Genomic DNA, 13,273 nt, shown 5'->3' with positions numbered 1-13,273 from the left:
TCCCTCTGGGGTTCCCGATTTAGGAATGGCATATAGGTGATTCGTCGGGGACACGTGTTTAGACCTCGAAATTAGTCCACACCAAGAGGGACATCTAAATGTTCTCCGCAAGACAGTTTCTTCCCCTCGCCCCACCCAGTCCTCCTGGGCGCAGCCCATGAAACGCGAACAAACCAGCACAGACCGTCAAAGCCAAAGGATTTATTATAGGTGCACAGAGTGCGCGCCTGCCACACGCCCCCACACCCCTGGGTCCCAGCGGCTTCTCCAGGTGGCCATGGGGGCTGCCCACAACCCGGTTCCCCCACTCCCCAGGAAAGTGCTCCAGCCAGAAGCATGCAGGGGGAGGGCTTCCCCTCGCCCCTCCCCTCCTGAAGTGGCATTTACAGCTGGAGGGGGGAGGAGAGAGGAAGACAGTTTTGAGCTTTGACGCCCCTCCCATTAAAAGCCTTCGCGGATGCGGGGCGGGGGGAGGAGGAGGTCGACGTTTTGCAAAAATAAACTAAGTCAGGAATTAACCGCACGGCTCTGAGACGGCGGAGTGCGGGGGCTAGGGCCCCTTCACTCCCCCTTCCCAGACAGAGATCAAGGCAGCATTGGAAGTGAGGTAAAGGCGGGAAGGGGGGCGTCCCCTCCCCACCCCCTAGCACCCTGGATGGTCCAGGGGACCTCACCAGCGCCCCCATGCCCATCCCTAGGGCGGGAATTATCGCCCCTACCACCCCAGCTTCTTGGGGCTGGATCTGGGCATCCGGGCAGGGAGCTTGGCTCAACTGGCCCCTTACCCGCCCCCCCCCCGCAACAAGCTCAGTTATTGCATAAAAATAATGGAGCCCCAGCACCTGGGGTGGAGGTGGCGAGCGGGAAAGGGCCGAGATATGGCTATAGGGGCAGCAATCCCCCCACCACTTCTTGGGGTGCAGGAGAAGTCCCCTCCTTTCCGGTGCCGGTCAGGGCGCGTCCGCAGTGTTGGTGGGACTAGAGCCCCCCGCCCCTGCGGAAGAGAAAGTGTCTTTGTGCCCACAGTGCGGGGAGGAGGGGCGGGGAGGTGAGTCAGGCCCTGCGGGTGGGAAGTCACTTCCGGCGCCCGCTGGCCCTGCGCTCCCCCGCCTCCCGCTTGGGATTGCCCTCGTCTGTGGACGACGTGGTGGGTTGTGTCTGGCCCCAGCGGGCGATCTCGGCGTGTTCCCCCACCGAGGCGGCCACAGCCTCCAGCCAGCCGTTCATCTCCTCCTGGAGAGAGAAACAGGACACAGTCTATATTTGGAAGAGAGGAGACTGATGAATCTAGAATCAGACTGCCCACTCTGAACCTAAGTTTCCTCATCTATTAAATGGATAATAATAACAGTAACAGTAATGATGATGATGATGATGATGTAAATAGTTACATAGCACTTATTTTGTGCCTAGCTCTGTTCTAAGCACTTTTGTGGATTAATTCACTTAATCCTATGCATTTGGATTATATCTAACTCCCACTATAAACAACAAGAAGCAATAATATCAGCAGACACAAAGCACTGTAATTTTACGGGCCCTGTAAGTGCTCTACCTGTATCAACTTATTTAATTCTCACAATAATCCTATGATGGAAAACTATTTTTATCTCCATTTTAAAGATAAGTAAAAGAGGCATGGAGGGAATGAAGGCCTACTTCATAGCCTCTTGTGATGATGAATGAGGTAACAAGTGTTACTATTTTCAGCATCTCTTCAAACCACCTCCATGCCTGCTCCTCCTCCCCTGACCTCTCTCCTTAGCCCCAGTCCCAAGGTCCACTCACATTCTTGTCTCTCACCCACCTCCTCCTCCCCTCCCCACAGGCCTGCCCTAGTCCAGCCTTGTGCTCTCCCACTTGGGTTCCTGCCCTGGCCACCTCCTGTGCTCCACACCTCCGCTCTGGCCCTCTCCAATCTACCCTGCACACGGTAGCCAAACGGATCTTTCTTATGCATCACTGTAACCCTCCCTTGCTCAAAACTCTGCCATGGCTCCCTAGTGCCCTTAGAATAAACTCCAGCCTCCTCCGAATGACCCACGGTGTCCTTAAAGATCCAGCCTCTGGGAACCTTTCTGAGAACTTTCCTCCTTGAACTCTCCTCCAGCACAGTTAACCCTTTGCGATTGATTCTGTACTTCTGGTTCTTTGCACTTGTAGTTCATCTTTTTTTTTTTTTTTTTTTTTAAGCTAACTCCCTCCCAACTTTCCAGTTTCATCTCAGAGGCCAAGGCAAGGAGGTTGGATGTTGTCCTGGGGCCTCCAGGCCAGCCCCTGATCTTCCACCTCCCCCCAGCTAGATTAGGAACTTCTTCTGGTTTCTCATTGCCCATGGGCTTTCCCATTTCAGCCCTGGTAACTCTGGCTTGTGCTTCTCCTCTTCACAGCCCCATCACTCTGGGCCAGGAGTCAGCCAGCTAGGTGGTTCATGAGGTCGAATAGGGGAGAGAAAGGAACAGATCTCACCTCATCTTTAGCCTGGAGCAAAAACTCACTGCCGTCCTGGGTTCTGTGGGAGAGGACACAGGATCTGGGGGCTCTGAGGCAGAGCCCCAGCCCACCCATCCACCAACCGTCCTCCAGGGAAGCAGGGCATTGCTGGGAGGGGAAAGGTGGGTCCTGGACCCTCCCTCTTGCCCACTGAGGGGGGCTCACTGGAGCTTGAAGACGTGCTTCTTTTTCTTGTAGTCACTAGCCACCTCGCTGGTGGCCTTGTGCAGGCTGAGCAGTGGCTCCCCGCCATGTGTGCCCCCCGATGCTGGGCCCTTGGCGTCCTTGTAGAAGCCCAGCTCCCCCTTGCTGAGCACGCAGTACAGGCTCACCCACGACCTGGGGTGACGACATGGGGCTCAAGGCAGAGTCGCAGCACTCTGCCTGAGTACTCTTCATTAATACCCTTCATGGGCTGAATGTGCTTGAGCCTTCCTCCCTCTGGACCTTTGCCCTAGTTGGGCCATACACCTGGAGTGCTCTTCCTTATGGCAGTTGCTGAGCTGAGAGGAGGGTCTAAGTCTCTGCGTACCAAGCCTTTGTCCAGGCTGGCCCCTGCTGGGGTTGGCCTTCCTTATCCCCTCCCACACTGAGTTTCCTGAAGGCAACACTTAAGCTGTCTCCTCCACAGGCCTCTGCTTGGGCATGTTCCTCGCCACTCCTCCACCACCCACACCCCGAACCCCGAATCCCCTGAAGGGAGATCTATTGGTCTATTGGTCTACTGTCTGGAGTGAGGAATTCTTGTCTCCCCATTCAGCGGAAGCCCCAACCGAGGAGGAAGTCTCCCACGATCAAAATACATCCAGGTGCCCCTGTTTATTCCCACCTTGGTCTCAGCACAAGGAGGAAAGACTACCTCCACAGACAAAACCTCAATCTGTTCTGCCCAACTCCTTCTGCTTGTTCAACGCTTCCCTTATGGGCTCCACCTCTCCCCAGATTCTGCCTCTCAGTTGGACAAAAAAAGGGTTGGACAATCCGGAGCTGGACTCCAAGAGTAGACACATCACTGTTAGGCCCCCATCTGGAAACCTATATGAGGTGCCCCCCACCCCTCAGCCCTCAGCTTGGGATCCGCCCCTTAACAGGCCCTCCCTCAATTTGAAATTGAAATAAATGAACCCACCCCACTCACTGGTTGAAGGACCTCTCCGGGCTCCACCTCACGAGCCTTGAGAATCCTCTAGACTAGACCCCACATCGTTTGCTATTAGCTCTAGTTAACTCTTGGGTTGGTTGCTATGAGATTGGGTAGTAATAACTTTTTCTTCAGGTCCCGCCCCCATCTAAGCTCCACCCACTCACCCATTGGACGCACTAACCTTAAGCCCCGCTCCTCCGGTTCACTGATTGATTCTTTGAAGTTAAGGCCCCCTTTTCAGGCCTCGCCTACCCCGCCACGGGTTGGGCGCCCTAAAGTTTAGCCCCACCCCCCCTCTTCAGACCCACTTATTCATTCATTTGGCCCAGAGCTTGGGACCCGCCTTCCAAAGCCCCGCCCACACGCTCACCGGTTGGACGACTTGCGGTTAGCGTCGAGCTCGCGCTTGCGCAGCAGGAAGCCCTCGTGCTGCACTGTATGGGTGGGCGGTGGCGGAGGTGCGGGGGCGGAGCTGCCCTGGGCCGGGGCGGACCGCGAGCGCCGGCTTCCCCCGCCCTCACCACCCTCTCGGGGCCGCGGCCGCCGTCGCGGCTTGGGCCGGTCACGCGCCCGCGGCCGGTCCGGCCGAGGTGTCCGCTCGGGCGGCTCAAGCCCGTTGGGCAGGCGGCCGGGGGGAAGCTCGCGAGGCTGAGGCAGCGACGGCTGTGTGAAGGGAGGGGGAAGAGGGGTGCTGTCCATAGTGGGGTGTGGGAGCCATCTGTCTGGGGGAACTCACAGGTCTGGGGGTCCCATCTGTCTGCAGGGCAATCTGTCTTGAAGGCGAGTATGGGAGGATCTCAGGGTTGGAGGCCCAACTCTTAAGGGCTCCCCCGGTCTTGGGAGTGGGTCTGTCAGGACTCCTACGTTTGGAATCCCTCTCGATCTTAGGGGGAAGGGAGTTAGACCTATGGAGGTAGGGGGTGCAGGCAGGTAGATGTCCTAGCATCTTTGTAGGAGGAATCTGGGGCCTCCTGTGTGTGTACGGCTGTCAGTAAGGAAATTTGAGACCCCCACTGGGCTAGAGAAAAAGTCCAGGACAGATGTGGAAAGAGTCTGGAGTCTACTTCTGTGTGTGTGTGTGTGTGTGTGTGTGTGTGGAGGGCGGTAGGAGTCTCTTAGGTCGGTGGCCTCATCTTTCTAAGTGAGAAAATTTCAGTTTGTGGGAGGCATCTGGGGGCCCTCTCCATCCCCTGAGAGCCTCTGCAGGGTTCAGATAGGGGGGCAGGGCTAGGCACTGGTGTTTCTGGGATTCTGACTCTGGTTCTGAGGAGAGGGGCCCCCATACCCCCACCCATACCGAGGCTCAGCTTACCCCAACAGGGAGCCCTGGGCCTGCCTCTTTCTCCTGCAGCTGCTCCACAATGTCAGCCAGGGTGGCCTTCCTGGGGGTGGGGGGGTGGGCACAGAAAGACCCAATGGAACTGGGATGCCTTCTCCCAGAGACCAGCCTGGCTGGCTAGAGGAGCCTCAACCTCTTAGCCTGAGATGCCAGGTCCCTGTCCGCTTCTGCAGCTGCCTGTCTCAGATGTCTGCCTTACACACCACAGGTGCTCAGCACATGTCTGCCAAATGGAAGATGGAACCTCTCTCCCCTCTTGAGTTTTAAGCAACACAAAGACCAAAATGCAAACTGGTGCCTTCAAGCCTTTGAACATACTGTTGCCTTTTTCCACCCACCCCCTAAGCTTTCAAGCTCCCTGGACTTCGCCCATCCCAGCACTGATCATTCTGGGTCACACTCTCTGGTGACAAGTCTGTTTCCCCCACTGGACTGTGAGCCCCATGAAAGCAGGGCTGGAGCTGGTTGGGTCATTGCTCTCCCCAGCACATACCACACACAGAGTGGGCACTCAGCCAATGTTCACGAAATACAAAATTAAAAGGGGTCAGGAAGTCATTGTCACTGAAACGTATTTGACCAAAGGCCTCTTTCTGGGGACACAGCTGGTTGAAGTGATGTGCACAACACACTCAGGATTCTGAAAGGCCTGGGTTCCAGTCATGCTTCACCCAAGCTGAGTGACTTGCCCTCTGTGAGCCTCAGTTGCTCCATCCATAAAATGGATATGATTACGGCACCCAGTTTATAAGGCTGAGAGAGACTGTGATAAAGGGTCTTAACTCCAATCAGGGAGGTGATGGTTCCACCATTAGCCCAGTGGAGAAACTGAGATTCAGAGAGGATAAAATCCCTGCCCAGGGTCATCCAGGGGATTTGATGCAGGGGTCAGAAACTCAGTAGCAGAGAACCTGCACCTGGAGGAAGCCACTGTCACTGTGGGGTAGTGGGAACGACTCCCAACCTCTTCCAGCCTCAGTTTACATCTCTGCAGAACGGGTGCCACAAATGTATCTCCCTCCCTAGGCAGTTCTGAGCCCGGAAGCCCTCTCCGCTGGGCCTGTGCGGCTCCAGGAGCCCTCCGTGTCCCCCTTCCTCCACTCCCTGGGCACATGGGGCCTCACCCCTTGGCCAGGTCTCCTCTGGTGGGCATCTCCTGTTCGCTGGACTCCTGCCGCTCCAACCGCCGCTCCCGCCGCTCGCGCCGCCTCTCCATCTGCTCGTAGCGTCCCAGGGTAAGGCTGTGTGCCACCTCATGTTCCGTTGACTCCGGCCGCTCTGGCCGCCGCCTCCGCGCAGCCTCCTCAGGTTGCTCGGCCGATTCCTGCCGCTCCTGCCGCCGCCTCCTGGGCAGCTCCTCCGCGTGATCAGCGGACTCCTGACGCTCTGGCCGCGGCCGGACCTGCTCCGCTGCCGCGGGGGCCCCAGGGGTCTCCGCGGCGTCCTCTGGTGCAGCCGGCAGGGCCGTGGGCTCCACCCTCCCCGGGACCTCCGGCAGCCGGTCGATGCGCGGCTGGAGGCGCTCCGGCTTGAGCTCCTGGCGCACGTACCCCACCCGGGTCCGCACCTCGGCCGAGAGCGTGTCCGAGGCCCGGCGGGCCAGGGGCTCCAAGCCCCTCTCATAGCCCCCTGGTCGCAGCAGGGGCGCAGCCTTGGCCGCCAGTTCCGTAGGGTCTCCAAAGAACTTGCGCCCCAGTAGTGGGGTGGGTGGCTGCTTGCTCTGTTCTGCCTTGAGTTTCTCGACCTGGGGACAGAGGGGCCAGGCTCAGGTGGAAAGGCGGGGTGGGGGCGGGGCCTGGGAAGGTGGCTCTGGGACGTCTGCCTCACCACCTAGTTTATTAGTTATTAGTGAAAAAGCAAGGTTGTCCAGGCCTGTCTCTGCCAGGAGCTTAATTCCTATCTTCTCCGGCAAACACCTAGTGTTCTTTTAAGAATTGGCTAAGTCATCACTTTCTCTAGGTGCCTTTCTGCCCCCCCCCCATTGCCTCCTTCCTTCAAGACCTTAAGACTTTTAATTACAATGGTCTCTTCTCCTCATTCTTCAAGTCTCAGATCAGACACCCCCAGGCCAAGACAAGTGTTTCTGGGCTCTCATGTCCCCCTGTGCTTCCCCCATCCTAGCCCTGGACTGTCGCTGGTGACAGGTGACAGGTCTGTCCCCTCCCCCCTTCAACCCTCTCCCCCCACCCCCGTACCCCCCAGGACTGGGAGCCCAGTGAGGGTGTGTCTCGGCTCTCACTCAACACAGCGCTGAGCCCGTGTGTTTGTCTCATACAGAGAGATGGGTGTGGAGCCGTGGGAGGGGCGCTGGGGCAGGAAATGGGGTGCTGACCGTGGTCAGGCGCCGTAGAGAGCTGAACCTTTCTTCCCAGGCCGCAGCCGCTTTGCGGAAGGCCTCGTGTCGCCGGATAAGCTGCTCTACCTCGTCCACGCTGCTCCCCAGCTCCCGGCTCTGCAGGAGCGGCTCCTGGGCCGTCAGCCAGGCATCAGCCACCACCGCCTCCTGGGCGAACTGGTGCACTTCCAGCACTGAGGAGAGACATTTGGGGTAAGGGTGCTGGGGGCACCTGTGGGCCCTTCACGGGGGCAGTGGCTATTTTTTCTGGCCTTCCACACCCCCTCTGGCTTCCCAGCCCTGACCACTCTGGGCTCTGCAGGAAGGAGAGAGGCGGGGGCTATTTCTGAGGGCACCAGCTTCTCCCCTAGGTTTCTGCCATCAGGGAGTCAATGATAGGGCAGCTCCCTTGTCCACCCTCCCAGGCCTTCATGTTTGCTGCTGAGGACCCATGGGGTGTGCAAAGCATGGCTGTCACCCTCTGGGCTTTTCCTGACACGCTGGGGCACATCCCTGTGCCCTTGAGCCACGTGTGTCTGGGGCCCCACTCACTCTGCTGCAGCCACTCCCAATGGCGGTCCCACTTGTCCGACACCTCCTCCTTCCTGGTTCCCAGCTTGTCCAGCTGTGCCTGGATCTGGGAGTGGCGGGTGGGTAGGGAGAGGCGTCAGGGGTGGCTCCCACCCCGATGGGCACAGATGGCAGAGGGAGACCCCTGCTCCCCTCCCACCTCATCAGCCATGGCACTCTTGTTGAGCAGCAGAGAGCGCCCCAGCTCCTGGCAGGCTGTCAGCTCGGGCATCCGTGCCTCCAGCTCAGTCTTCAGGCCCTGGTGGTAGTTCATGAGCACCTCCACCGATGACACGTCCCTACAGTGGGCGGTGGGTAGGAATCCGAGCCATGGGCCGCCTCCCTCGACCTCCCCCACCCCTCCGCATACGCAGCTCCTGATGAGCCCAAATCCCTGAGGCTGGGATTCCACACCACCTCGGGACACCCCCCTCCCATGATCAAGTTCTGAAGGGCCAATCTTCTTCACTGATTCAACGATTCCAACGTTCCCAAAGGGCTAAAATGTCCCTCTTTGGTGATTCTAACCTAGAATTTCAAGATCCAATTTTTCTAATTTTCTAAAGCTATACTTCTGAAGCTTCCACTAGCCAATGATTCTAACCTAAGTCTGTGCTGTCCCATATGGTAACCACTAGACATGTGTGGCAGTTGAGTACTTGAAATGTGGCTGGTCTGACTTGAGATGTGTTAAAGTGTAAAGTAGACACCATATTTTGAAGATTTAGTATAAAGAAGAAGGTAAAATTATCTCAATAATTTTAATATTGACTACATGTTGAAGTAACAATATTTGGGGTATAATGGGTTAAATAAAATGAATTACTAAAATTAATTTTCACTTGCTTCTCTTTACTTTTTTTAATGTGGTTACAAGAAAATTTTAAGTTATATATGTGGCTCACATTTGTGGCCTGCATTGTATAACTATTGGACAGTGCCGTTCTAAGCTGTTATATGGCCAAAGCAAAATTCCAAATTTCTGAAGGTTCTGTCAGTCAACAAGCGTAGCTTGATAAGACTTAATATGTCCAGGGACTTCTCTGGTCGTCCAGTGGTTAGGACTCCACGCTTTCACTGCAGAGGGCCTGGGTTCGATCCCTGGATAGGGAACTAGGATCCCACAAGCCACACCGTGCAGCCAAAAAAAAAGAAAAAAAAAGACTTAATATGTCCAAATTTATTTCTGATGGTCCCACACTGTAATGATTCCTACCTAAGACTTAGTATGCCTAGAACAATCTCCCTGATTCTCCCCTATCTCCCCAATGTACCCTCCCCGAAATTGTCTACCTCAGTAAATTCAACCATCATTCATCCGTGACTCCTCTTTTTCCCTCAGCCCCTTAAGCTAATCCATCAGTCAAGACTGGACATTTATAACTTGAAAACATACTCTGTGAAATGATATGAAATCTGAGATTTGTTTTAAAATAACTCCGTCAAGGGTGGAGGGGACGTGGGGGAGTGTATAGATGAAGATGGGCCAGGTGTTCACTGTACACACGTGGGTTCCCTATGTGTTACCGCTACATCTGTGTAGAGGTGAAATTTTCCATAATGAAAAGATTTTTTCAATTCCTAAAATCAATCACGCCGCCTCATTTCTTCAACGGCCACACTGGGCCAAGCCAACATCACCTCTCACCTGGATGATGGCAGCAGCCTCCTGACCGGCCTACCTGCTTCCACCCTGGCTCTCCACAATCTATTTGCCACAGGTACCTGGAGTGATCTTTCTCAAATGTGTATCATATCACATCACTCCCCTGCCCTAAGCTCTCCCATGGCTCCCATCTCACTCCAAGCAAAGGGAAACTCCTCACCATGCCCTATTGCCCCTCTAACGTCATTTCCTACCATTCCCCACTCTCCCCCCTCACTCCATCCAGCCACAAGGACCACCTAGCCTTTGCTGAAACATGTCTAACGACAGCCTACTTCAGGGCCTTTGTACTTGCTGATCCCTCCACCTGGAAGACCCTTCCCCCCAAAACTTTACCCAACTCACGATCTCTTCACTCAGGTCCCCTTACCTTGCTCTATTTTTCTTTTATTACTCGCTGAAATAACATTATGTGTTTGTTTATTTACTTATCTGTTGCCTGCTTCCTCCCTCAGAATGTAAGCTGCATCAGGGCAGGGGCTGGACCTTGCTCACCATCTGGCATACAGTAGGCATCAATAAATATTTGCTGAGTAAACGAATGCAGGCTCAAGGCCCTACAGTTCACAAAAACAATGTTATGTATCCACCACTCTCCAGGCCCTTGTTTTCCTGGACACACTGCTGGGCTAACATTTCCCAGCCTCCCTGGCAGATAGGTTGGGACCACTGAGCCAACAGAACGTGAGTGCAGGTTTAATCCCTAAAAGCTCCCATGGTATCCTCCCGCTCTCTTTTTCTCATCTGTAGCTGGATGCAGAAGGTCCAGCAAATCACCCCAGGGCTGATGATGGAAGAACACTGGCTCCCAATCACCGTGGGACAGGCTTCTGCTGGATACTTACATCGAACCGTTATGTGAGCAATAAATCAGTGCCTACTAGGTTAAGCCCCTAGTACACCTCCCTGTCCCTATCTTGCATCAGCCCATCCCATGCCGCGACACCTCCACAAAGGCAGGAGGACGCACTGTGCTCTGGGCCCCAATGCCAGGCCTGACAAGGGGTCTTAAAACACAAGAAGCATGTAGAACAGTGCATGGTAGGCAGAGGTGCCGCACAGGTATTGGCTATTGTGATTTTTTTACAGGAAGGGGACTGCTGATGGGCTGGGGGTGGCTGCCCGAAGGCAGGTAAGAAGCCCGAGGTGGGATGAGGGGCACCTGGGCTTGTCAGCTGCCCCAATCTGGCCGGCGATGCCATCCATCCAGGAGAGCAGGTCACGGGCCTGGCTGTGGAATCGCAGGGCGTCGGCCGTGGAGCTCACGTGCAGGCGGGCGTCCTCGCAGGCTGCCAGCAGCTCCTTCCAGCCCAGCAGCACCTCCTGCTCCCGGCTGGCGATGGCCTCCGCGTACTCGCCCGCGTACACCGTCCGCAGCTGGGCTGCCCCCTCCTGGAGCTGCCGTACCTGAGGGGCATGCCAGGTCGAGCACCAGCCCTCCACGGGATCCAGGCCCCACCCTCTCTTTCCCGCATCTGCTGGCTGGGTGCAGAGCCTAAAGAAGTAAGGAGCCTGCACCCTTGAGATTCCAACTGGGTTTCATTCCTATCCGCTGCCTGATTTCTTTTTGACTTTCCCACTTTCTGACTTCTTTTAGACCCACTACCATATTTCTCTCATGTCTGCTGCCTGATGTTTCTTTGACTTACCTGCATTCTGACTTCTTTTACACCTACCATCAGGTTTCTTTCAGTCTACTGTCTGATTTCTTTTAGTCTGAGAGCTCTATTTCTATTGGGTCTGCCACCTCATTTTTTCAGGCCCACCTCTATCTTGTTTCTTTCAGGAAACCCTTCCTCCACCCTGACATCTATTAGACATGCTGTCCAATATTTTCCACTCAATTTTTTCAGACCCACTCCCTACTACCCAATTTCCTTCAGAATCGCTATTCAATTACTATCAGGTCTCCTGCCCAATTTCCACTGGTTCTGCTGTGTGAGTTAGACCCACTGCCCACTCTCCATGAGCTCAACCACCTGATTTCTTTTGGAGGGACCACCATACTTGTATCAGATCCACCATGTAATCACTATCAGTCTCTCTGCCGGATTTCTAACAGTCATATGTACGATGCATATAAAATAATTGTCTAATTTCTACTTTCCATTAGACCTGCAACCCAATTTCCTTCAGTTCTACTGCTTGAGTCCTATTAGGCCCACAGCTTCATTTCCATCTGATTTCTCAGATCCACCTCCTAATTCCTATCAGACCCACTGCCTGATTCCTATTAGCTTGGATTTCCATTCATTAAATCCAAACCCACCAAATTTCTTCGAGGAAAATGTGATTTCTATCAAGAGACCTGCTGCCTAATTTCTATCTGCCCCACAGCCAAATTTCTCTCAACGCCCTCCCAATTCCTTTTAGACTCTCCATCTGGATTTGAGTAACAGTTTCTAGGAGAACCCCTGCCCAGTCTCCACTGGAAACACTGTCTAATTTCTATCAGGCATGCTATACCACTTTTCTTCTGTCACTGTCTGAGTCTATGCGGCATGCCATCAGTCCATTTTCTACCTGCCGCATCATGTGATTTCTCCCTGTTCCATGGTCTGTTTTCTATCTATCCCACCATCTAATTTCAATGTGGTCCACAGCCTGATTTTTGCCTGCTCTGCTGCCCCGATCCCTTGGTCACACCGTCCAGGCCCTCCCACCTGCCCCTTCTGGCCGCCAGCTCCCCACCTGGGACACGAGGAGCTGCAGGTCATGTTCAAAGGCGCGCAGGGTCCGCTGCATGGAGCTGGCGCTGGGCCTCGGCTCAGGCGGGGCGGTCAGGCGAGGCAGTCGCCTCCGCTTCTCCTCGATCTGTCCTTGAAGCTCTCGGGCATCGCTGAAGAACTTATGCAGCTCCCGAGAGGCGGCCAGCAGCTGGGCCCGGGTGCCCATCAGCTCCAGAAGCTCGGCCCAGGCCTCGTTCAGCCCGTCCTTCCACTCAGCCATGGTGGCCGCCGCTGTGTGGCCGCCCTCGATCAGCTCGTCCACCATCTGGTTCACTGCCGCCAGCCGCTCCCGCCCTGCCGTGCCGGTCTCACTGGCGAACTCCGAGAATTTCTCCTGCAGCACCTGCCACCAGGAAATGGGGGGGCCCAGCGTGGGCAAAGGTGCTGTCCATGCCAGCCCCCTCCAACCCCCCATCTTGTGGCGGGTGAGAATAATAACAACACTAATGATGACAATCAGAACAAAAAATATCCGACACTTAGCACTCATTCTGTAGCGATAATAGTAACAACAATAATAAAAATAAGACGATAAGAATAATAACACTGTGTTAGGCCCTGTGTGTGCTCAGTACTGTCCTAAGGGCTTTATGTTATATTAATCCATCTGCGTCTCAACAGAGCCATGAGGTGGTGCTATTACAATTCTCCTATTATGGATGGGGAAACTGAGGCCCAGAGAACCTTAGTAGCAGACACAGTGGCCACTGGCTCACTGTTCATTCCTGATGCTGCTCACCGTGACGTGCTCAAAGTCCTGGCCGAGCTCAGGCGAGCCAGCTACCACCTCCTTCTCTGCGATCCAGTGCTCGAGCTCGTCCACCTGGCGGCTGAGCTGGTACAGCCAGTACTGCTGCTCCAGGCCCACCCGGCGTTCCTCACCCAGCTCCTTGAGTGCCACGTACAGGCGGTCCACCTGAGACTGCCGCCGGCTGATCTGCTCGCTGCTGGGGGACAGGGAGGGGCAGGGATGGAGCCCCCTGAGACTTCCAGGACA

General features: G+C 55.2%; 1 protein-coding gene across 3 annotated transcripts in view; it reads right to left on the bottom strand.

Annotated features, from left to right (window-relative positions):
- Positions 1–205: 205 nt before the first annotated feature.
- Positions 206–13,273, bottom strand: part of SPTBN4 (spectrin beta, non-erythrocytic 4) — a 74,215-nt gene continuing 61,147 nt past the window's right edge. Inside the window, exons 25-36 of one of the 3 annotated variants that reach the window (XM_057534879.1) lie at positions 13,016–13,220; positions 12,239–12,619; positions 10,710–10,954; positions 8,042–8,180; positions 7,864–7,948; positions 7,309–7,505; positions 6,101–6,720; positions 4,950–5,019; positions 4,008–4,300; positions 2,659–2,832; positions 2,470–2,512; positions 206–1,233 (exon numbers count right to left, since the gene is read on the bottom strand). In XM_057534879.1, coding sequence (XP_057390862.1) covers positions 1,075–1,233; positions 2,470–2,512; positions 2,659–2,832; positions 4,008–4,300; positions 4,950–5,019; positions 6,101–6,720; positions 7,309–7,505; positions 7,864–7,948; positions 8,042–8,180; positions 10,710–10,954; positions 12,239–12,619; positions 13,016–13,220 — 2,611 coding nt within the window. In that variant the 3' untranslated portion in view covers positions 206–1,074. The remainder of the gene's footprint in view (positions 1,234–2,469; positions 2,513–2,658; positions 2,833–4,007; positions 4,301–4,949; positions 5,020–6,100; positions 6,721–7,308; positions 7,506–7,863; positions 7,949–8,041; positions 8,181–10,709; positions 10,955–12,238; positions 12,620–13,015; positions 13,221–13,273) is intronic. The other 2 variants (XR_009006172.1, XM_057534880.1) reach the window with 2 other exon arrangements.

This window comes from Balaenoptera acutorostrata, chromosome 19 (assembly GCF_949987535.1).
Source record: "Balaenoptera acutorostrata chromosome 19, mBalAcu1.1, whole genome shotgun sequence".
Taxonomy (NCBI): domain Eukaryota; kingdom Metazoa; phylum Chordata; class Mammalia; order Artiodactyla; family Balaenopteridae; genus Balaenoptera; species Balaenoptera acutorostrata.
The sequence above is the reverse complement of the archived record's forward strand: the minus strand, read 5'-3'. Positions and strand labels throughout refer to the sequence as shown.